We start from the raw sequence: 25,554 nt of genomic DNA on the forward strand, positions 1-25,554 counted from the left end.
TTTATAATTTTTAGCTGAAAAGTGACAATACAAGCCCTCCATAGATATCGAACATGACATTATTCTGGGCAATCCTTCTGATACAACCTTTATATATACAGAGTCTATGATTTACCTAAATTTTGTGGACATTGAAAGACCAGGGGGGTCTCACCCTCATTTAACCGGTCTCAGGTCGCTTTTCACTATCTATTTTGAATATCCAACTGCCAATTTTAGTCTGGCCGATTGGTGCAAATATAGAGCAAAATTGCTCACTTCATGAGGAAAGCATGAAACTTTGCATAGTAGTTCTTGGTTATATACCCTTTGATTTCAGCTATGGACCCACTCTGAAAAATCCAATATGGCTGCCATTTCAAGATGGCGGAAAAACGGTATAAATATCAAGATTGTACTACAGGTATTCTATATAATTTCGGAAATTAAAGTAATGATTCCTTAAAAATGGACTTCATGTTCTTGAACTTGTTATCAATTAATTTTGAAATAAAAAAAAAATGGTTATTTCTATAACACATACATTTGCAAATATGGCTGCATATACAAAAACAAATAGTGAAATTCTAAATGTTAATCAATATATATATATATATATATATATATATATAACTCGTCTAAACATCAACCCAACAATGTTAGATCTGTAAATTTGCTCTCGCAAATTTTTGGTTCTTCCCTCGCCGGGATTCGAACCCATGCTACTGTGATATCGTGACACCAAATCGCCTGCACTGCAGTTGTCCCGCTAGACCACACGACCACCTGGGCTCTCAAAAAAAGAGCTTTCGCTGGCCATGTGTTACCTCTCTACGTCAGTTTTAGTCTAGCGGTGTACTACAGTACATGATATATAAGGCATGAAGATGTTACTGTTACAGATCAGCTAAATTATCTATAGTAAAGGATCCTACAAATTAATGTAAGATACAGTCACAGAAAATAATTATATTGACAACCCTACAACAGATGTATCCATCGGATCGCCATCAATGATGGTGATACATGGCTGTGTACATAATGTATATACAACTCGTCTAAACATCAACCCAACAATGTTAGATCTGTAAATTTGCTTTCGCAAATTTTTGGTTCTTCCCTCGCCGGGATTCGAACATATATATATATATATATATATATATGTTACATGTTATTGTAATTGTTCTCTGAAAGCTTTCAGTTTTAATGGTTGGAATAAAATAGGTTGAAACGAGTCGATTGAACGTTAATATATGTCGGTTAAATGTGGTGGAATAGTAGGTAACTCGTCCGAACTTTGAGGCAGTGCCGAAGGCACCTTGTCTTGTGTCTCGTCAATGCCACGTCTTACGTCACTTATCGCGTTTTCATCTGCCGTCCGCACTACATCGTCAAATTATTCTATGTAATCAATAGGTGTACCTTTCTTCAGGTAGATTAGACGATTGCCATCATTTAAAAGGGTTATGGGGCAATTATTTCCTTGTCCAACTACGTGCGGAACCAATTCGCAACTATTCAGCGAGCATGGTCCTAAAATGCACTCCTGGTCAGCACTTTTATTAGTTTTAATGGTAACAGTCATTTGTTAGTTTGGCGGAACTGTGATGGTTCGTTTTATGCAAACTTGCTGAGTTAAAATCTCGTTTCCACTGCTAACAAATGCCGCATTTATCACGTTATTGTTGATGGTAATTGTGGGAGTACTCAGGTTTATCACTGCGCTCAGTGTGTCCAAAATATCTTAGAATAACATCGTCTGTTAATGGCTTTTTGCAAACATCCCATGGTATGTTTACTCTAATAATGTCGAGAGTCATTCTATATCATCTTCACAATAACAAGCTGTTAACCTAAATCACGTAGCGTTACGTTCCCCAAATCTTCATTTTTTGCCGGAATTTATTTCTCATTTACTTATGTTATCATTGCAGCAGTGTCCACAATCATGTTCACATTCTGGTCATGTATAGTACCTCGTACTGTTATGCTATTTTAAATGGTTCGTCTAATGACAATATCAGACGAGGCCGTGGACCTCTGTTCGATTCTGTAGTGAGGTGATGTTTCATGGCCAATAGACTTTGGAATCGTGCGTTAGCCTTCTGGCCCGACTCTTTGCTGTTTAAAGACTCCATTGTTGGGGTTGCACTTTGTTTTGCTACTATCCTGGTGAAGGTGACCGTTGTCTGAAATAACCGGGATTTCTGGAGTTTGTCCGTGGTGATGTTAATCGTTGTCTTTAGGGACTATATGATCTATAGCTTAGTGGGGGTGTTGCTGATCGATATACTATAAGCTTGAGTGTGTTTCTATCAGGCGATCTACCGCGATTATATTCCTCAGGAGATCTTCCACGTGTATATTGATCAGGTGATCTTCCATTGAACTGGTGATCTTCCATTTAACTGGTGATCTTCGACGGTTATGCTGATTATTTGAAAGCATAACATCATCTAGTTTTGTGACAATTTATGTGAGGTTATGCACCTCATTATCCAAACAACTGTTCATTTTTCCTTTATCGGTCGGTGATACTGCGCCATCACTAAAGTAGTGTCGAGAAGACCGCGGGACCGGCAACGTATCGGAAGTCACATTGTATCTAAGGGCGACGTCACACGGCGACGTCTCCTTATATTTGGTTAGTAACTAGTAAACGTCAAACTACAAAGCTGTTGTGTATTTTATCAGAGTTATATTATAAGATATCGTCCCCACATTTATGGTGCCGTGACTAATGGAGCTACCAAAGCTGAAATCAAGAAGAACGGGCAATCGTAGTGCCGTTACCAGACTTTTACGAAAATTTGCCGACGCAAAAGAAAGTTCTGAATTCGACAGAGAGGAGCTGTTAGCCACATACGAAAATCTACAACAGAAGAAGAAGTTACTCGACACACTGAATGAACAAATTGAGAACGCATCGGAAACAGAGGATATAGAGACGGAAATCGTAGACACAGATGAGTATACTACAAATTTTGTTACTAAACTGAGACATTTTAAGATATTCATAGATAAGACATTACAACCTATTTCCAATCAACCATCACATTCGTCTTATCAAGTTTTAAATGTAGACAGTCCACCGTTCATTCCTACTAGTTCACCCGAAATTGTACAGACAAGTTATGTCGCCCCGTCATTGCCACAGTCAAATGATGCCGCTCGAATTTTAACAGAGACAAGCCAAATTGCAACATCAATTCCCACGTCAAGCTATGCTGTCCCGTCCGCTATATCCAGCAATCATCGTTTGCCAAAATTAACTTTACCTACATTTAATGGCAATATATTAGAATGGCCAAGCTTTTGGGATTCGTACGAATCAGCAGTTCATTACAACCCAACATTGACAGATGTTCAAAAATTTAATTATTTGAAGGCCCAATTAGAAAACGAAGCCGCTCAGACCATTGCCGGATTTTCTCTAACTAACGCTAACTATGCCGAAGCCGTTAATGTTCTGATAGAGAGATTTGGACAGACTCATAAAATCACACAAGCACACCTACAAGCACTGCTTGATATTACGCCACCCCGAGATGACCTCATAAGCCTGAGAATGTTTTATGACAAAATGGAGAGTTTAGTTAGAGGACTTGAATCGCTTGGACAGACACAGGACTCATACGGTAATTTATTAGTCCCGATTATAATCAGCAAACTGCCCGGAGAAATCAGAAAGCATCTCGCGCGGGAGCATGGTACGACAAATTGGTTACTACGAGATCTTAGAAAAAGTATACTTAAGGAAATACAAATTATGGAAGCCGGACAAGTTTCACAGACGGAAACTGATATTTCGACTTCAACCTTTTTCGCCGGTGCTAAATCACAAAGAAAACACAACGCAAGTACTAGAAATGCAAATCACCATTTAACAGAAAAGCCGTGCATTTTCTGCAAAGATATTCATTCGCCTGCCAACTGCAAGAAAGTACGCGATTTAGATGAACGCATCGCTATTGTTAAACGTAACAATTTATGCTTCAACTGCCTCGGTACACATCACATAAAGGAATGCAAATCAAAAAGCTCATGTCGTAACTGTGGTAAACGACACCACACTAGTTTATGTAACGAAGTTGAACACACCGCGAACCCCGACCAGAGAAGTGAAAACCGTTTCACTGACACGAAAGATTCAGCTCACAGTTGTACGAACGAAAGTACGACATCTACACCAACTGTAGTTAATCTTGTGAAGGATACCGAGATACAAGAAGACTCAACAATATTACACTCGTCAGCACAAACTCACTCAAAAGTATTGTTGAAAACTGCCGTGGCCCCCGTTTGGTCAGATCATCATTACACAGATACGAATATTTTGTTTGATGAAGGCGCTCAAAGATCTTTTGTAACGGAGAGTCTTGCGCATAAATTTAATCTACAGAGAGAAGGAGCCGAAAAGATTCAACTCTCATCATTTGGAGAAACCAACACTAATGCTAGGCGACTCGATAAAACCACAGTTTATGTTGAAACTGAAACTGGACATAAAATCTCAGTACATGCATTGATCGTTCCTATGATAGCTACGCCGATACAGAACCACATTCGTTTCATTGACAGGAACAGTAACTATTTACAAGATCTAAAGCTCGCACATCCAGTTATGCAAGAGGAAACCTTCGAAATTTCACTATTAATTGGAGCCGATTTTTATTGGGAAATAGTTGAAGATAAAGTTGTACGCGGAAACGGACCCACCGCTGTCAAATCAAAATTAGGGTACTTACTTTCTGGACCGTTACAATCAGAAAAACCACAGTTATCAACAGCGTCAAGCATTTTCAATGTTCTTATTTCACATAAATCAGAGGAACACGATTTAGAAGCGTTTAGGAAGATTGAAGCTACAGGAATAGAATCTCCAGGAGTACACGGAAAAGAGAGCTATATAGAGTTTCGCAACTACAAAGATTATGCAAAGTTACCATGGAAACACGACAACGATTAATTAGAACATTAAATATTTTTATGATTTTTCGGAGTAATGTATGATCGAGCATATTTGTTTAGAAATGTGTTACGGAATTATAATGGACTGTAATGCGGTTTTGTTTTATGAACTACGTTAGTTCAACTGTGAAAGAACTGTGATTCATTTTTTCATTTGAGAGACTTTAATCTTAATTCAATGTAATTCATTTATTGTATTTCAATTTTCTTTTCTACGTAAAGTAATTTTTTTTTGAGGCCCCGAGAATGTCGAGAAGACCGCGGGACCGGCAACGTATCGGAAGTCACATTGTATCTAAGGGCGACGTCACACGGCGACGTCTCCTTATATTTGGTTAGTAACTAGTAAACGTCAAACTACAAAGCTGTTGTGTATTTTATCAGAGTTATATTATAAGATATCGTCCCCACAAGTAGATTTGTCGATGGTCACAATTGGCACTTTTGATTCATATATCGCCATCTGGTTTGCTGGTTTTTAATTATTTCAAAGCCTTGTTGAATGTTTCCGGGTTTTTCTGTATTACATGCCTTGAAGAATCTTTGTCTTTACATCCTCGGAGAAATGCTTCGGTTCCAATCTGGTTTCATCGTCTTTCTTGCTGAAGTGCTGCTCCAAATGAATGCTTTTTTTTTAGGCTTTGGAATCATCATTTGTGTTTATCTTGCAAGCGTACTCAAAGCCAACATCGGCCTGGTAATCTGGGGCCTACACACATTTTTCCTGTTTTCCCATTTCATCTACCCGCAGTTCGTTTAAATTGGTAAATGAACGCCTACCAATTCAAGGATCCTCTTCAATTGAGTTTTAGCATTTTTCGGAGTAGTAGGCTTCGGCTCCGGTCCCTTTCAAAAAGATTTTCTTGCCATCGGGTATATTCTCTCTCCAGTGAGGAGTCTGAACAAGAGCTGTTGCCAAACTATTTTGGTTTCCTCTGCCCCTTTCTTGGATCGGTCAGTGGATGCAGCTTGCTGTTATGGGAAGTCTGTTAGAGCTCAAGGAGCTGACGAGGTTGTCATAATTGGAGTGATAAATGTGGGATTTGCCATTGACTTGACGTGGATGATACCGTAAGTAGGCACTGCAATCCGCATTGGAGAAACTTGAAAGAATCCACTTGCAGCCATATGTTTCTGTAATGGTGTGCTGCTCTAAACCAAATATCATTGACTCATAGTAGATGGTAAGTGTGCGTAAGAAGACATATAAGCTTTTTGTTGGTATCCTTGATTAGTACTACAGGTTTATAGTATGTTCTAAAATGGAGATTGTTGTTAAATAATTTGAACTGTCTCATGCAGGGCCAAGGGCCCTGACATAGAACTTTTGACTTAAGGTGAAAACACCTTCTACATAGTTGGCGCGGTTGATGGTTCATGCGAACTACAATTTGGGAAAGACCCAAAGTATAGATTTTGTTGTGTACTTTTGGTAAACTTACGTTGTACTTGCTAAAGTCTAATTTTAGCTTAGATGATGTGTCCATTGCAGGAATTTTAACTTCTTTATTTTGATTGTCCACTAATTAATTTACAACAGATGCCAGTTGTTGAAAGGTACCCTGCTGTTGTCACCTTGTCCATCCGTCTCACCACTACATTGAATATCTTATTGGTCTGACTATCAATTCCGCTCAGCAATTACCACTAGCCTTGTGGTCTACCCTGTCTTCGGACTACTGAAGTTGCTGAGATGTTGCTCCCATCTGTTCGGTAAATCTCAGCTGATTTATGAGCATTAGATTTTCTATGTGCTAAAAATTCTTGGTACAATTGTTTAAAAGTCATTTCTGAGCTGTTCTCTGTTAAAGCGTTTTCAGCTGTGGTTTTCTCCATATCCCCAAGTGATTCAGTTTCTGCCATTTCAATGTTCTTTTCCTTGTTGTCATCAATTCCTGCCATTTCACTGATATGCGTTTAAATGATTTTCAATTCACAATATAATATCTCAAATTGCAAAATATTGCGATCCAAGAAATAAGATAGGCACTGAATAATATCTTAAGGTAGATAAATCCAAAATCACAGCTTTTATGTGTCACCCAAGACAACGAATAGTGCAGCTTTTAATGAAAGCTACTACTGCATCTTTTTATGAAAGCTACTACTTTGAGTATGAAATGGCAAGCAATGCAAAATCAAAAAGGACAGAACTGGGACAGATACTAAACACCAAACATCAATAAAATGCTTATATTCAGGTAAATTCTCCATAATGAATATTTGCCTATTTTTTTTAAAATAGCCGCCATTTTGTATTTCAAAGATAGATCAAAACAAATCTTGCTTAGTAGGTCATTCAAATAAGTTGATTTTTGTGCTTCCAGCATCAAATCCTCTGTGGTTTGTGCAATACTGGAAAATATTTTAGAACGTACTTCATCCATCTTGAAATAAGCCGCCATATTGAATATTGAGGGTGGGTCCATAGCTAATATTGCTTAGTACACAAAAATGTACCATCATGCAAAAATTGGTGCTTTCCTCATTATTTGAGCAATTTTTTCACCGATCGGCCGGACTATTTGGGCGCTCCGTAAACATTAAAGACAGGAAGTCTACTCAAATTCCTTTTAGTCACGTGTGCATCTACCTTTCGACTAAATGTCTGCATAATATTAGAAAGATTGAGCAATTAGGGGGCTCTCACCATTGCCCTGTGCCCTTTGTCCTAAAATCTTGATAATTTTTAGCTGAAAAGTGACAATACAAGCCCTCCATAGATATCGAATATGACATTATTCTGGGCAATCCTTCTGATACAACCTTTATATATACATAGTCTATGATTTACTTAAATTTTTTGGACATTGAAAGACCAGGGGGGGTCTCATCCTCATTTAAGCGGTCTCAGGTAGCTTTTCACTATCTATTATGAATATCCGACTGGCACTTTGGGCGCTCCGTAAACATTAAAGACAGGAAGTCTATCCAAATTCCTTTTAGTCACGTGTGTATCTACCTATTGACTAAATGTGTGCATAATATTAGAAAGATTGAGCAATTAGGGGGCTCTCACCATTGCCCTGTGCCCTTTGTCCTAAAATTTGATAATTTTTAGCTGAAAAGTGACAATACAAGCCCTCCATAGATATCGAATATGACATTATTCTGGGCAATCCTACTGATACAACCTTTATATATACAGAGTCTATGATTTACTTAAATTGTGTGGACATTGAAAGACAAGGGGTCTCACCCTCATTTAAGCGGTCTCAGGTAGCTTTTCACTATATATTTCTTTTATGGACTTTCCATAAATATTTCTATTTATAATCCTAATTGTTTTCTAGAGTAATCGGTTTTTGTTTTTGTTTTTAAGAAAAATCCTGTATAAAAGTACTGTACCTCTTTGATTTTTTTTTATTGACAACAATCTATATTACATTTAGACAAATATGCAAATTAGAAAAGGGTTTATATACGAGAACAACGATCGAGAATTTGCGACAGCTTGAAGAGGTCATGAAACTATCTCCTACGTATCTTATCAGTTCTTTTAACTATAAAAATCATGCTTTTAATGTTATTCAGTATTATTCTTTTTTTTATTTTCAACTTAATTTTGATTATCCAACCGACTGATAGCAGCCGGTTGGATATTGAGTATCGAATATCGAATAACGAACCGGCTGCTAACTTCACACACATTGGTATAACCTGTTTTATTACGAGTTTCGGTTGCAATGGATGAATCTTAGGGCGCCGAAACACGCATATAATGTACCAAATTATAAGCCTGGTATGTTTATTGAGGATTTAACAACCTCTGGGTTTATGCAACAGTTGGTGATCGTTTCGTCTTTAGTTAGAGGGGCATCATCAGCCAAGTATGAAGCGCTTCTTAGCTGACATGAAACAAAATCGTTACTGTATTTTTGTCGTTATTTGATGTATTTGATGAGCATAAAATGTTGAAGTCCTTCGCATCACGTACTCTGTCTTCAAAATGATTGGATGGTAGATAGACGTTACAGCTGAAATAGTGTACGTCATGGTTGCTTGTATATTCGTTTTTTTGAATTCTTTTTTGAGTTGTCATGTAGAGCAGTACACATATCCTTCCGAAGTACTTTAGACCACCAACAGTATTTGTTGCATGTTGCTCAGTAGTTGCTTTTATATGTTTTGCTTTTTGTACGTTTTTATCCATGTAAGTTTGTTTTCGAGTTTGAATGCCCTTCTGGTATCCTTTGCATCTCATTTTTCTAATTGGTAATCCTATCATATTTCCTTATTTTCATATTGGCACAGCTTTATATATAAGTTTCAATCAAACATTAGTCAAGTTGTTTTTAAATTTGTCTCCACTTTCTTATTCGAGTTCACCTGATAAGTTTTATGTAGTCACAGCGTTAAAAAACTATTTTATTAGTATTGAATCCACGGAGATGTGTTTTGTGTTAATATAAAACCAATCGAAGAAAAGATTAGACATAATGTATGATCCATTCATGGCACACAAAATAACCCCACAGATAGCAAAGGGAATGAGATTTTGCTTACATGACAGATCACTGTACATTGTAATATACATTTGTTAATCGCATTACAGATGATGATATCAGATTGTTAGCTGTTAATTGATTTCAACATTATTGTGCTATTTCGTGTTTTCATTGATGGAGGAGCTGGATGTGCTAGTGGTTCTGGTGCGACTACCAGTACTTAGACAACTCTGCCACGGAGGCCACATAAATGTTGACATGTTTTGTTTTATCCGACGAAAACATAAATTAACTCATCATAGATACCAGGATAAAAATATGTAATTACGCTACCATGCACAAAGTAGCAGGATTTTTTTCAAACCGAAACATTGAGATATCATCAGGAATATACATTGCATTTGAACATTTAGCAGACTTAAACACTTCAAAACATTAATACTCACCATTGATACCAATTTAAAAGTGTGAATTTGATTTGATTGTCACATAACTTGAACTTAACTGTGAGCAAAATTTTGCATACGCTTTCTTTGTTTAAACAGTACAATTTGTTTTTCTATCATGAAACCGCAACAAGTTATTATGGTGCATTGAATTAATTAGCTGGTAAAGCATCCCTAACATATCGCTTTCTACAAAATCAAATAAAAGATTCGAATGAAATTCGATTGTACCGACAGTTTTCATTGAAGTTGACAAATATTTTGAAGGGGTAAACTCTACGTTATGTCAGTCCGTAACTAAAAAAGCCACCATTTTGAATTCCGATTTTGTTTGTATGTAATTTTTTACAAAATAAACACGAAAGTCATATACTGAGCTCTAAAATCTTCTTTTTGTCAACGTTGAAACCGTTCTGGAGCGTACCAAAGGTATACAAACGTCCACTGTTTATCTTTGATATCGTGAGCATACATATGACGTCACATTCTTTAATTGCTAAAGACTTTTTTATTTAAATGTAAATTTACGGAAAAATATTTATCAATTTTATTTTCTTTCTATGCTGCATTAGAATGGAGATAACTGTGCTGCATTAGAATGGAGATAACTGTATTGTATATTAAGCTTGGCCTTCGTAAAACTTGATTTTACTTTCTAAAATATCAGTTGACATAGCTCTGCTACAAATGTACGCGTCGCTAGGTAAACCCAATTTGCGACAGTAAAATTTACGTTAACTACGATAACTGCAAAATAACAATAATTGAAACATCAGTATACTCAATCTTCCACTGGAACAGCCACCGTAAATACAATTAAATTTGAGTCGCCTTCAGAATTTAAAGAACAGGACAACATACTTGCATAACAAGTCATCAGACTAAACTTCAACATCATAGAACTATATAAAGGCAACAGTTACGGGGCGCCGAATGGGACTCTTGTGGTTTTGTACAAAATTCAATTCTGTCATAACAAAATCATTTTTGTCTTACAAAACTATGTGCTACAGACTTGTTTTATGAGAACTTCAATTCATTTGTGTAGACAAAATTCATTTTTGTCATGACAAAATTCATTTTTGTAGACAAAATTCATTTTTGTAGACAAAATTCATTTTTGTCATGACAAAAGTCAATTTAGTCTAAAAGGTATGCAAATATAAACTTATTTGCATACAAAATTGACTTTTGTTACCTGATATGGAAATTAAATCACAAAAGTCAATTGTGTGAGATAAGATTCAATTTTGTGAGACAAAGTTAACTTAAGTGAGACAAAATTGACTTTTGTGAGACAAAATTATCTTTTGTGAGACAAAATTCAATTTTGTCAATTTTGTTGAGACAAAACTCAATTTTGTTAATTTTGTTGAGACAAAAGTCAATTTTGTCAATTTTATTGAGACAAAAATCAATTTTGTCAATTTTGTTGAGACAAAAGTCAATTTTGTCAATTTTGTTGAGACAAAAGACGACAAAATTCATTTTTGTGACGACAAAATTCAATTTTGTAACAACAAAATTGACTCTTATGAGACAAAATTGACTTTCGTGAGACAAAAATCAGTTTTGTTGAGACCAAATTCAATTTTGTTAATTTAGTCCCAATTTTGTTAATTTTGTTGAGACAAAATTCAATTTTGTCAATTTTGTTGAGACAAAATTCAATTTTTGTTGACACAAAATTCAATTTTGTTAATTTTGTTGAGACAAAATTCAATTTTGTCAATTTTGTTACAAAAGTCATTTTTGTCTCACATTGGTCAATTTTGTCTCACAAAAGTCAATTTTGTCAATTTTGTTGATCGCATTGGTCAATTTTGTCTCACAAAAGTCACTTTTGTCAATTTTGTTGAGACAAAAGTAAATTTTGTCTCACATTGGTCAATTCTGTCTCACAAAAGTCAATTTTGTGTAACAAAAGTCGATTTTGTATGCAAATTAGTTCACAGAATCCAAACTAAACTAATTTGAATACAAAATTGACTTTTGTAGCCCAATTTTCAAATTAGGTAACAAAAGTCAAGTCTGTGTAACAAAAATGAATTTTGTCATGACAAAAGTGACTTTTGTCCGCTGATAGATAATTTTGTATGACAAAAATTCAAATTTGTAGTATGATACAAATTTTGTTAAACTGAACTAATTTTTGTTGAACAAAAGTCACTTTTGTCCGTACAAAATTGAATTTCGAGTACAAAACCACAAGAGTGCCATTCGGCGCCCCGTAACAGTAGTATACCGCTGTTCATAAATAGATATACAAAAACAAATCCGGGTAACAAACAAAAACTGAGGCAAACGCATTAAATAAAAGAGGAGCACAACGACACGACACCAAAGTGTCTACCGTGTGGACTTTGTGAACTTTATATACCAGGATAAACAGCCACTCTCCAAAATTAACAGATACCATCTTAATATATAAAGGAGACCACAGAACAGCCACAATCAGGACACAATATAACTACAACCTATACGCTAATGGAATCGACCAGGACAACTTATCGATCTGGTTATACAAGAGCACTGAGCAACCACAATTTAACTGTTGGTAGTAGCTGTTGTTGAGTGTCTATCAGCACGGTGGTATCTTCCGAGCTAAAATGAAGACGTAACAATAACAAAAAATAAGCTTGAAACTAATGAAAAATTCTACAAGATGAAAATATTTACTTCAATTATAGCAGTGACTTTGAAATTTTACATTCGAAAATCCATCTTCAATGAAAAATCATTGGACCGTCGTCACTTACTGATAAACAGTCAATGACATTACATGTTCAGCCGAATATGAATCATTCAATGGTTATACTTATTCTCTTCCTTGTAGGGGACCAAGAACAAATCAACTAAGTATCTACCCATGTGGACTTTGTGAACATCTAGTCACATGGAACTGCGAAGAAGTATGCTGTGACGACTGTAACATCTGGCAGTACAAAACATAAAATTGAGAATGGAAATGGGGAATGTGTCAAAGAGACAACAACTCGACAACAGTAAAAACCAACAGCAGAAGGTCACGAACAGGTCTTCAATGTAGCGAGAAATTCCCGCACCCAGAGGCGTCCTTCTGCTGACCCCTAAACAAATATATACTAGTTCAGTGATAATGAACGCCATACTAATTTCCTAATTGTTCACAAGAAACTAAAATTAAAATAATACAAGAATTACAAAGGCCAGAGACCCCTGACTTGGGACAGGCGCAAAAATGCGGCGGGGTTCAATATGTTTATGAGATAGCAACCCCCCTATACATCTAGCCAATGTAGAAAAGTATAACGCATAACAATACGCACATTAAATTCAGTATCAAAAGAAGTCCGAGTCTGATGTCAGAAGATGTAACCAAAGAAAATAAACAAAATGACAATAATACATAAGTAACAACAGACTACTAGCAGTTAACTGACATGCCAGCTCCAGACTTCAATTAAACTGATTGAAAGATTATGATTTCATCAAATGAATATTAGGCACAATCCTTCCCGTTAGGAGTTTAGTATCATACCATCATAACATATATGAGAAGATCATAACCCGTGTCATGCCAACAACTGGATTTTGAATAAATGTGTTTAGTTCCGATGCAAAGACCCTTTAAGTGAGTCAATATTAACGCCAAAATATGCAATCTTTAATGACCTGACAACAGTGTCGTAACTATATCCCATATCAATAAGTCTATTTAAAGGTTTTGTTAGGTTCTGAGGTGAATACTGACATTTTTGTGCTTTATAAAAAATATTTCCATAAAAATTAGATGTGAAACACCTGAACGTATAAGAAGACTGCATGTTGAGCTATATTTACGAATGATGTCCTTATACCGATGATAAAATTTAGTAAATATTTTGACTAGTTTGTGATATCGAAAACCCTGGTTTAATAATTTTTCAGTGATACATACATTTTTTCATTAAAATCTAAAACATTGTTACATAAACGAGCGAATCGTACAAGTTGAGATATATAAACACCGTAAGATGGTGACAAAGGAACGTCACCATCTAAAAATGAATAATAAACGATAGGAAATGAAAAATCATCTCTTTTATCATACATTTTAGTATTAAGCTTTTCGTTAGTGATATTGATATCAAGATCGAGGAAAGGGCAGTGGCCATTGTAAGTATTAGTTTTATTTAAAGTAAGTTCAACAGGATACATTTCTTTAGTATACATACTGAAGTCATCATTATTGAGACCAAAAATATCATCCAAATATCTAAAAGTATTATTAGATTTGTTTATTAGATGTTGTTTCGATGGGGCTTTGCTCAATTTTGTCATTAAATTGTAACTCATAGCAATACAAAAACATGTTCGCAATAAAAGGTGCACAGTTAGTACCATTGGAATGCCGATAACCTGACGATTTACGGAATCTCCAAAGCGAACAAAAATGTTAAAAAAGTAAAAATTCAAGGGCAGATTTAGTATTAAATCATGTCCAATTGACCTAGTTGTTTTTGTTTATTTATTAGTAAAAAAAATACCTAATAGAGTTTGAACATATATATTCACATTGTGATTTTTTAAATGCCCATTTAATAAGGTGTGTGATTTTTTCTTAATGAGAATGTAAGGCAATGTTGTATACAGGGTGGATAATGTATAGAATCATGTTCCACAGATTACGACCTACTGCAAAGATCTAATGTATAATATATATGTTAAAAATGTAAAAGCATCAACGTTTCAACCTTAACATTTCACAGTATTGAACACTTCCAGCCTATTGTGACGCTTTAACCAACAACAACACATTTGAATCAATCACGTCAAATGCATTTATAAAAAACAAGATTTGGTATGATTGCCAATGAGACAACTATCCACAAAAGACCAAAATGACACAAACATTAACAATTATAGGTCAGCGTACGGCCTTCAACAATGAGCAAAGCCCATACCGCATATAGTCAGCTATAAAAGACCCCGATAAGACATTGTAAAACAATTCAAGCGAGAAAAATTACGGCCTTATTTATGTAAAAAAGTGAACGAAAAACAAATATGTAAAACATAAACAAACGACAACCACTGAATTACAGGCTCCTTACCTGGGACAGGCATATACTTAAATAATGTGGCGAGGTTAAACATGTTAGCGGGATCCCAACCCTCCCCTAACCTGGGACAGTGGTATAACAGTACACCATAATTTAGTCTAATAAATAAAGGCAACAGTAGTATACCGTTGTTCGAAATTCATAAATCGATTGAGAAGAAAAAAAATCAAGGTTACAAACTAGAACTGAGGGAAACACATCAAATATGGGAGGAGAACCACGACATAAAAGAAACACAACACTCAAATGCAACACACAGAAACGAATTTTAATATAACAATGGCAAATTCCTGACTTGGTACAGGACATTTTAAGAAAAAAAATGGTAAGTCTAAAAGGAAATAACTTCATGAATGATAACACATCGAAAAGCAAACTTAAGAACAGAACAATCAGTAGCAACGTATTCAACATTCCAAAGAAACAAAACTTAAGAATATATACACTTAACTGTTGAAGCATCAAGGACAATACCCCTGAAATTCCAGCTGCAGTAAACTTTATCAAACCTGACATTATCTATCGCTGATAGGAGAAAAGCCCGAAAAACAAAACAAAAATGCAATAACCGTATAGCGGGTTATTTTCGCGGGTGAAGAACTTCGCGATTTGTATTGAATAAGATCTAGGAAAAGATGGCGGTTATTATTTTGGCGGATTCAAAACTTTCATCAATACATTTGCATGTGTGCATTTAATTTGGCAGAATTTATTTTGGCGATTTTGTTCTATCCGCAAAATAAGCAATAATTTACACACCGGAAAATAACCCGCTATACGGTAAATCTAGTGAAAACTACACAGCCCTCATAAAGGATCGCGGTACACTTGGCGATGGCGTTATCAGCCTAGTGTAACACAACATCATCGATATTGAAAACGTAAGACATTTATTCAAACCTAGACAACCATATGCCATAAAAAAAAACATCCGCCCCCAAACCAGTCTTCTTTGGATAAATCACAAAATATTTAAAAGAAAACAAGGTTTTACCAACAGGCAAAGAAAACTAACAACTGGACCAACTATAGATATTTTCAATAAAGAATGTAAGAGGCAAATCAGAAAAGCTGAAAGAAACTATATAATCGCCACCTTCCTGAAAGAGAGCTAAAACACAACAAATTAAAACCTTTCTGGAAAGCTGTGAAATGACAACAAGACAACAAAACAACATAGCAATAGCATCCTTAAAGTAACGGCCAAATAATTAACGACAACAATGGGAAAGCAAAACTACTGATTAAACAATTAGCTCAGTATTTACAAGAGATAATGACAAATCTCTTCCTAAAACATCTAGGCATATAAACAGTACTGTATTTTAATATGAGATCAGAGGGAGCTTAAAAGATGCTTACAAAGTTGGTTGAATACATAAAGCATCAGGACCAGACAGCATACCAAACCGAATATTAAAAGAATGCTCAAAACAAGTACCATCTTCATCAGGAACTTGCATTAATATTCAACTACCATGTGAATTGCTAAAGGCATACATTTCAAGTGTCTTCAAAAAGGGGAGATAACACGCATCAGAAAACTATAGACCATTATCATTACCATCTGTACAGTACAAGCTACTTGAACATGTTATCTATAGGCGTTTTCGTATACATATAGAGAAGCACAGGGTACTTACACCCCTAAACTACGGTTTACGGTCTTGCTATTCCTGTAAAACCCAACTGCGTGTCACTTTACATGACTTCATGAAATCTTTTGACGCAGGAATACAAACTGATGTAGATATCATGGACTTCAGCAAAGCATTTGACACCGTGCCACATACCAAACGTCTGCATAAAACGAATACCACTGAACAAATTGTTGCAAAGTTTCTTAACCCAAAGGAAAATAAAAGCTGTTGTAGATGTAAAGGAATCAGAAGAAGCTTCCGTTGACTCCGATGTCCCACAAGGTACTGTACTGGGACCCCTTCCTCTGCCACATTAACGACCTACCCGATGCATTTAAATCATCGTTCAAACTCTTTGCAAATGACTGCCTTCTGTACGGGAACATAAATACCCAACATGACCATACAGTACTACAGCGATATTTTCAAAATATTGAGACATGGACCAGACACTGAGGGAATGCGTTTCAATGCAAAAAAGAGCAATATTCTAAGCACGTGTACAGCCTAGACGGACAGGTACTTCAAAAAGTCCTACATAATCCATACCTAGGCTTACAAATATCAGAAGACCTAAAATGGACTACGCACAGCTCGAATGTAGCCAAAAAATCATTTAGACATTCGGCTTTCTAAGAAGAAATGTACGTTTCTGACCAAAAGATTGCTAAAAGACCGCATATATATCATTTATAGTAAGATTTACAATAGAATACATACGGTGTCATATTATGGGACCGGCCACATACACAACATGATGAAAATCAATTGGAAAGGATACAACATAGAAGAGCAAAATTTGTAACAGGCGACTACATGTCTAGAGAAGAGGGGTCGGTCACTAAAATGCTAGCCAAGTTAGAATTAGACAATCTTAAGTCAAGAAGAACAAGTCAACGGCTGATATTTCAGTACAAAGCGGCTGAAGGTTTGATCCCGGCTATTAATCCGAAGATTTTCTGGTTAAAAGTAAATCAAAGAGAAAATTAAAACCTAAAACTTTTGATAATTTTGAAAGTGCCAATATAGTGAAAAAGTCATTGTTAAACAATACGACTGCATAATACACTGCCCCTTACAACACCGATCCATATAAGAACGATTTATTCGTCAAGAGTATACTACATTGGAAATAAACTCATCATAGATACCAGGATTAAATTCAGTATATACGCCAGACGCGCGTTTCGTCTACAAAAGACTCATCAGTGACGCTCGAATTCCAATACGTTAAAAATGACAAATAAAGTACGAAGTTGAAGAGCATTGAGGAACAAAATTCCTAAAAGTATTGCCAAATACAGCTAAGGTAATAGTAATCTATGCCTGAGGTAGAAAAGCCTTAGTATTTAAAAAAAATCACAAATTTGTAAACAGTAAATTTATAAATATAACCATATCAATGACAATTCATTTCAGCACACAAAGTGCTGACTACTGAGCTTGTGATACTCTCGGGGAAATAAATCTTCTCCAGCAGTGGCATCGACCCAGTGGTTGTAAATAAACTTATCATAGGTACCAGGACTAAATTTAGTATATACGCCAGACGCGCGGTTCGTCTACAAAAGACTCATCAGTGACGCTCGAATCCCAAAAAGTTAAAAATGACAAATAAAGTACGAAGTTGAAGAGCATTGAGGAACAAAACTCCTAAAAGTTTTGTCAAATACAGCTAAGGTAATCTATGCCTGAGGTAGAAAAGCCTTAGTATTTCAAAAAATTCGTGAACAGTAAATTTATAAATATAACCATATCAATGAAAATTCATTTCAGCACACAAAGTGCTGACTACTGAGCTTTTGATATCCTGATGGAAATAAATCTCCACCAGCAGTGGCATCGACCCAGTGGAACCAATATCTGCTGACCCATCCGAACACCTGAGATCACCCCTAGTTTTTGGTGGGTTCGTGTTGTTTATTATTAGATAAAAAACGACCATCACTGTATGAGACTCTACAGTCAGTTCGTCGGAAGTTACCAAGACCTTGTTGAAAATATTCCGTATCAACATCACACATAAATCACAATGGTCTTGAAGATATATAAAAAAATGTGGTATTATTGCCAATGAGACAACTGTCCACAAGAGACTAAAGTGACACAGACATTAACAACTATAGGTAATAACAAATATGTAACACATAAACAAATGACAACCACTGAATTACAGGCTCCTGACTTGGGACAGGCACATACATAAATAATGTGGCGGGGGTAAACATGTTAGCGGGATACCAACCCTCCCCTAACCTGGGACAGTGGTGTAACAGTTCAACACAAGAACGAACTATAAAAATCAGTTGAAAAAGGCTTAACTCATCTAATGGACAAAAATGCATGTGGACGTGGCCGGGTACTTATACATCCCGACACAAAAAAAAAGCTCACAATGAACAGATCTGAAAGTACTTGCAGCTATCTGACAGCTAGTTCAAAGCCAATTACAACTAATAAAAAAAATCATGCATCTAAGAGATTATTCTAGATACTGTCGTTGTTTATCATCTTAATTACGTGTAATAGTGTTCTTTAAATTAGATCATTGATCTTTGTAAATTATCACTTGTTCTGCTCACCAGTCTATGTTTAGATATATCCATTAGACCTGGCTCGGTTCTTATACATCCCGTCATTGTGATATTGTAAGTCGGTATTTTTTGTGTGTTTGTCTATCGTTTTTGCTGATATGCTTTATCTAAATGATTTTTGTTCTTGTTCTTTGTTTGTTTTAATGTTGATTAAGATTATAACGCAAAGTTGATTGCAGTATCCCTATTTTTGACATTTTTACTTATTATGTCTGTTTGTTTTGTTCACACATCGTTGTCAATAAAATGGAATTTTATGTGACTGTCATACAAGTGAGATGTTTAGCCAGCTATAATACCAGGGTTAATCCACGATTGTTTTACCAAAAAAAAATGCCTGTACCAAGTCAGGAATACGAGTTTGATATCCATTCGTTTGATGTGTTTGAACTTTTATATTTTACAATTGACTATTATAGACTGTGGACTTACCGTTTTGGGGTTTTCCACGGAATTCTATATATTTTTGTTGTATACTTTTTGATAGTATCTTCCGTGACGTGAGAAATAAAACAAACAAATGTTAAATACTGAAGAATGAACAGATCCTGCCACTGTAATTGCAACCATCGTGTTACTCCTAACATGCAAAAATCACGCAATGAGTCATCAACGATCAAAGGAGAACAACTCAATGAGGCTACGACAAATGGACCAAACTTTTGAAAAAGATTGCTTTAAATATACCATCCTTCGTTAAAGAAAGAGAGGAGAAAGATACCAATTTGACATTCAAATTTATAAGTCGAAAATAAACTGAGAACGCCATGGCTAAAACAGTACTCAAAACACAACTTATAAAACTAAAAGACACGAACCCTGCCAACAAAATCGTATGTTGATCTAAGGTGACCAATTATGTTACTTGTGTATGTACCCGGTGATCAAATGTATGTAATTTAGAAGGTCACATTTAGTACAAAGCAACGGATTTGTTGTTACGACAAATGGAACATATTCGTCGCCAGCTGTTAAACAGATATTTAATAACGGTCCACAAACTCGTGATGGCTTTCGTAAAATATACGGAGGGAAGATTTCAAATCCTTACTTAGAACTCTGGGTTTAATAGCTTAATTGGAAGCAACTTCCATATATCAAGAAAATAATGGCAGTCCTGGAATATAGTTTTAAGCATCTCTTTAAGTATGTTGATTGTTCTTAAGTTTTTTTTTTGTGCTGTGTTTCAGATTTTCCTTTTCATCGTTTTCCGTTTTTTCCCAAGACGGTACCCGTTTCTCTTCGACATTATGAGTTTAAAATATCCCTTGGTATCTTCGTCCCCTTTTTAATCTTCATGTTTTTAACCGCTCCCTTTCGACTTCATTAGTTGTAAATCAATGTATGAAGTAAAACTATAGTTGAATCTGGATTCACGTAATATCCAATTCAATTCGATACATTTATAGATGCGATAGATATACTCATTTACTATTTTTATGTTCTTAACATGTTTTTTTTTCTTTTATCTTATAATGTTTTGATATGTTATTAGCATACAATCACTGCTCACTTCTTACTTTTTATAGAATTTAAACTGTGGGGTCACCAAAGATTTTTAACGCCTTTAGTAATAAAATAATTCGAAAAATTATTCAGGAATAACGTTTATGTTTTGATTTATATTATTGATATAAATCAACACATCGTATTATTCCGGATTCGTTTTTCGAATTGCTTTATTTAGGTGTTGAGAACCTTTGGTGACCCCACAGATTCAGTATCATTAACAAGTACATAGTGAGCAGTGATTGTTACCGACAAGCGTTCACCTAATCTGTCCCAGTCAATTTGATAATTTAGGTCGTCAATCAATGGCCAGGACCACACTGTTTTGAATATGATTCTATTACTTGTCGTTATTGCTATAGTAAATCTGTTTGTTTTTTTAGAAAGGGGTCACGAAACTTCGCAATACGGCAGGTGCTTTGCTTGAAATGTTTCACTGTTGGCACAGAATGGCATATGCTGGAAATTAGATCACGTTTGCAGAAATGTAAATAATTAGATAGAAAGTTGAATTATAATTATGGTTCAACGTAGACAGGTAAGAGTACAATAACAAAGAGGTTCTGTCTCATGCAAATAAATTAATGACCTCAAAGCTAAACATGAATTTAACATTTTATAGCAACGTCATATTCCCAAAACTAGATACGTGAAGCAATATTCACCATTGGTGCGTACAATTCAATATCGCTTCAAAGTACCATTATTGGTATAAAATGTGGAGATTGTGCCATACTGTTATCAAATAATAGGTTGAATGCACGAATATTGATGTGAACAGAATCTCTAGTAGACTAATACATATTGATATCGAAAGTTTTATTCTGCTCATGGTCGTATTCACTAAGATAAATATAATGCAACAAACATGACAAAACATATTATGCAAAAATTAATACGGATTTGTAGAACTTTTTATTTTGTTTGAACGCAAACAATGATCAACACAATGTTATTTCTAATATACTAACAAAATTAACAATATTATTTTATTTACATATTCATATGGATGAATTATTCTCTCCGAATTTACAGCATTGTTTTGTTTAATTTGGCACAATTTAGCGTTTTATATCTTGAAATAAATGTCTTACAAGAATAAAGTATTCACGTTTTACCGTATATCTGATACACATTAATAGAGCTACCAGCCATATCCAGTCCTGCTTCATTTTGTATATTTCTTTCAAAAAGAGTGTAGTTTTTCTGGTTCCTTTGATTTTCAAGCCAGACTGTTTTCTGACGCGATAAAAATTCTGGATCTTTTTGCATATCTGATATCGCTGCATAAAATTTACTGTGAGGAAGATTGTGATAATGGTACCAGTCTTGCAGGTGAACAGCAGGATGATATGTCTTATTTCGCACCAAAGACTCCAAACAATCTAAGACAACCTTGTCCTGATATTCATCAAACTTGTTGGCAAATAATTGTCTCTGACCAACAAGCCATGGTAAGTCATTTCTACTGAAAACACACACACCTCTTACAAATTTTCCAGAACATTTGACCCTATCTCCTTCCCATATAATGGCTCTGGATAAGAACGTTCCGTATCGATGTCGAACCTCCGACATGTAGCCACCTGGCGCCCACGGTAGTGTATTTACTGTAGCCCAAATATTCTCTTCCGGTGAATACGTATCATTGAGCCAGCTAATATAGTCCTGCACAACGTCATCTGAGAGTATGAAATTGACGAACTCTCTGGTAAAAGCACCGTACGCACTACCTTTACTCATTTGCATTTTATATTTGAATGGCTCTTTCTTCTTCGAAGTATCAACTAATTTATTAGCGACTACTTTATGAACCTTTTCGTACCTCCATTTTAAAAATACTGGCAAGCTGTATGACTCGATATCATTAGCACCGTTTAATGCTTGAAGAATTTTTACCATTTCCAAATTTGACTTTAATGGAAATTCCTGTCCGGTCAAATTGATGTAGTATTTCCATTTTACATTAGATTTGGAAACTATCTTCATACACTGAAAGTCAGTTTGCATATGCGAAGAGCTTGCATATACCACATTAATTGGATTTTGCACAACATGTACATTTGGTAGGCATTTACTTATACTCGTCATCAGCTCCATGAGAAGTTGTGGAGCCTTACCATCTATATAAATACAATACACGTTATGGGAGCGATAGATTGTTCGAAGAAGACGCTCAGCTTGTTCTGGAAGGCGATGAAATTTAATAGCAAAAGCTAGCGGATATGCTTTCTCCTCTTGCGATACCGGAAAAGTTTCATATCCATGGACTAATTTGAGTAACGAACAGTTTGATACTAAGTTATACAGTCGACACTTTCCTGTTGCTTTACGACTTATTAAAGGGGTGACTGGTTTATTCCCCATAAAGTATGCAGCGCAACTAGTGCCGATTCCTTTTATGGGGAGACAACTGTCCGTTAACGGATTTTCATTTCCAGTTCGAACCTCCGTACATGGTGCTGGATTATCCCTATACAATTTGTTAATTTCTGGAGCTATAATTACATTTTCAGGTGATGTTGGATTACTATCCTCAACCAAAAGAACTTGTCTTCCAGTATTTGTCCATAAACCAAGAAATGTTACGAATGAAACTATTTGTATACAACAAGTGGTAATACACCAATTTCGCAGCGGCATTGCTGATGTGCCGTAGTCCCATTACAAGATATACGAAAATCCAAAGTCCATGCACACCTTCAGCATTTAGCTATTTATTACTGTTCCTTCGCTTCTGAACTCGATGCACTATTTTCTTCTTTTTTCTCAACAGCAAATTATATACGTCTTCTCATATAGAATATATCCTGTGTTTTTTTTTCTCAGTCAACTTTCATACTTCTTTATTATTTTGGTCATCCGTGTATTTCATTGATTCTAAGATACAGCCTGTGGAAAAGATAATATCGTAATAAAGCTATTTACATTGGTACAGGCTATAAACCATACAAGTTAATTTTAACAACATAAAACTACCATTAACTTTATTGACTGACGAGGATCCTTTGACAGTTTTTTTTATCCACTCTCCTCCCTGGGGATATTCCCTAAAATATCATAGTAAACACACGAACATATTTATTTGTGTTTGTAAACAATTTGCATGAATGAATGAAGTAGGTAGGTGTAACCTAGTACAAAAATAAACTCGGAAATTATGAATGAAACTTTCCCTCACGATTTACATCGTTGAAACTAATATGTTTCAATTGTTAGTAATGTTACATCATTTAAGGGTATTATCTAATAGACAAAAAAGCAATGAAGTCGTATGAAAGTCTTGTGACAGATTATAAGACTTATAAAAAAGAAGATGTGGTATGCTTACCAATGCGACAACTGTCCACAAGAGACCATAATGACATTAACAACTATAGGTCACCGTACGGCATACAACAAGAAACATAGCCCATACCGAATAAGTCAGCTATATAAGGCCCCGATATGACAATGTAAAATAATTCAAACAAGAAAACTAACGGCCTTATTTATATAAAAAATGAACGTAAAAAAAATATGTAACACATAAACAAACGACAACCACTGAATTACAGGCTCCTATTAGTATGCTTTATTGTATAACCTTCGCCTTTAATGACTTGACAGCGATTTCTATAGCAGTTGGTTAAAATATCTGACCAGTTGAACAATTAAATTAGATAGAGCAAATTGCAATTTGGTCAGAATATTTAATGAACTGCAATAGGTGGAGAGCAACACATACATCCAAATCACAGTAAACAAACTAAATTAATGTATTATCAGTATGTCGTTCATGATCTCTCAGGCTTTGTTTTAAAAAAATAAAAAAAAATAACGTAAAACGACGACGTCAAAATACAGGATATATACGTACAACATATTCATCTCAAAAAGGTTATAAATTACTATGGTTTGTAATAATACTTGATGTGGTTGGAAATAACACAAAAAACAAAGCCTCTTGTTCGACTATTATATCATTTCATAGTAAACATATGTATAGGAATTTAACACGTTTTTCCTCAAATTAAACAACACAGAAGATGGACGTATTAAATCTACTAAAAGTAGTCTACTAGACTAAGTCAACCCTTTATGAAATGCGCTCAGCTAAGTATAACCAAATATTCTATAAGGAATATTTTAAATTCTAATGGAGAGAGTTATATTGACTTGACAAGGAAAACACCGTTGCTTGATTTTATGCAGACTGAAATGATACCTCTCCCGTTCTTTTTTTTCAACTTCAAAAATAGATTCGGGACTACGCAAATAAGTTGTTTACCAGAGAAAAAAGGGCAAAGAAAAATAAACCAACTAAAAAGACATCTTAAAGACCCCATTAACATATTCTAACGGAAATCATTCTATTCGTATGTAAGTGCCCAAATAATTCCATGGGGTAAACTGATGAGAATTGCTGGCTAATAATGAATAAAATGTGGACGACGTTTATTGTTGAAATTACAAATTATGAAATAATAACTTATCAAATTAAAGTTCAATAAATACTGATAAAATATACCGAAGATAGCGAGATAGTTCTAAAACTTGCATTTAATATGATGAATACACTACATTTATTAAAAGATGTCATAGGTGACATCCAGTGTTCGGATTGTTCATAAAATAATTGCCAATGAGACAACTATCAAGTTTAAATGAAGTGGATGTACGCAATAAATGTCGACTGTACGGCCTTTTACAATGAGAAAACCCCATACTGTACGGACGACTGAAAAAAGGCCCCAACATGAAAACTTTGAAATAATTCAATTGAGAAAACTAACTTTAATTGAATAATGTTTCAAATGACGAAAACGACTTGTGTCCAACATGCATTTTCCATAATTAATTCGTAAACATTCATGAAATATTTGTCACTGGACACAAAGAGT

The 25,554-nt window shown here is 35.2% G+C and overlaps 2 protein-coding genes across 3 annotated transcripts in view; one reads left to right on the forward strand and one right to left on the reverse strand.

The window, feature by feature from the left end:
• Positions 1 to 2,719: 2,719 nt before the first annotated feature.
• Positions 2,720 to 4,948, forward strand: LOC134681545 (uncharacterized). The gene has a single exon (XM_063541189.1). The coding sequence runs from the start codon at positions 2,720 to 2,722 to the stop codon at positions 4,946 to 4,948; it is 2,229 nt and encodes a 742-aa protein (XP_063397259.1).
• Positions 4,949 to 21,662: 16,714 nt separating this feature from the next.
• LOC134681612 (beta-1,3-galactosyl-O-glycosyl-glycoprotein beta-1,6-N-acetylglucosaminyltransferase 3-like) overlaps positions 21,663 to 25,554 on the reverse strand; it is a 46,821-nt gene continuing 42,929 nt past the window's right edge. For both annotated transcript variants that reach the window (XM_063541261.1, XM_063541262.1), the window contains exon 2: positions 21,663 to 23,563. In XM_063541261.1, the coding sequence (XP_063397331.1) occupies positions 21,779 to 23,314 (1,536 nt within the window). In that variant the 5' untranslated portion in view covers positions 23,315 to 23,563 and the 3' untranslated portion in view covers positions 21,663 to 21,778. The remainder of the gene's footprint in view (positions 23,564 to 25,554) is intronic.

The sequence above is a fragment of the Mytilus trossulus genome, chromosome 8 (assembly GCF_036588685.1).
Source record: "Mytilus trossulus isolate FHL-02 chromosome 8, PNRI_Mtr1.1.1.hap1, whole genome shotgun sequence".
NCBI lineage: Eukaryota > Metazoa > Mollusca > Bivalvia > Mytilida > Mytilidae > Mytilus > Mytilus trossulus.

Excerpts from the sequence above, each read along its gene's own strand:
- LOC134681545 (XM_063541189.1), top strand. The coding sequence starts at position 2,720 with ATGGAGCTACCAAAGCTGAAATCAAGAAGAACGGGCAATCGTAGTGCC.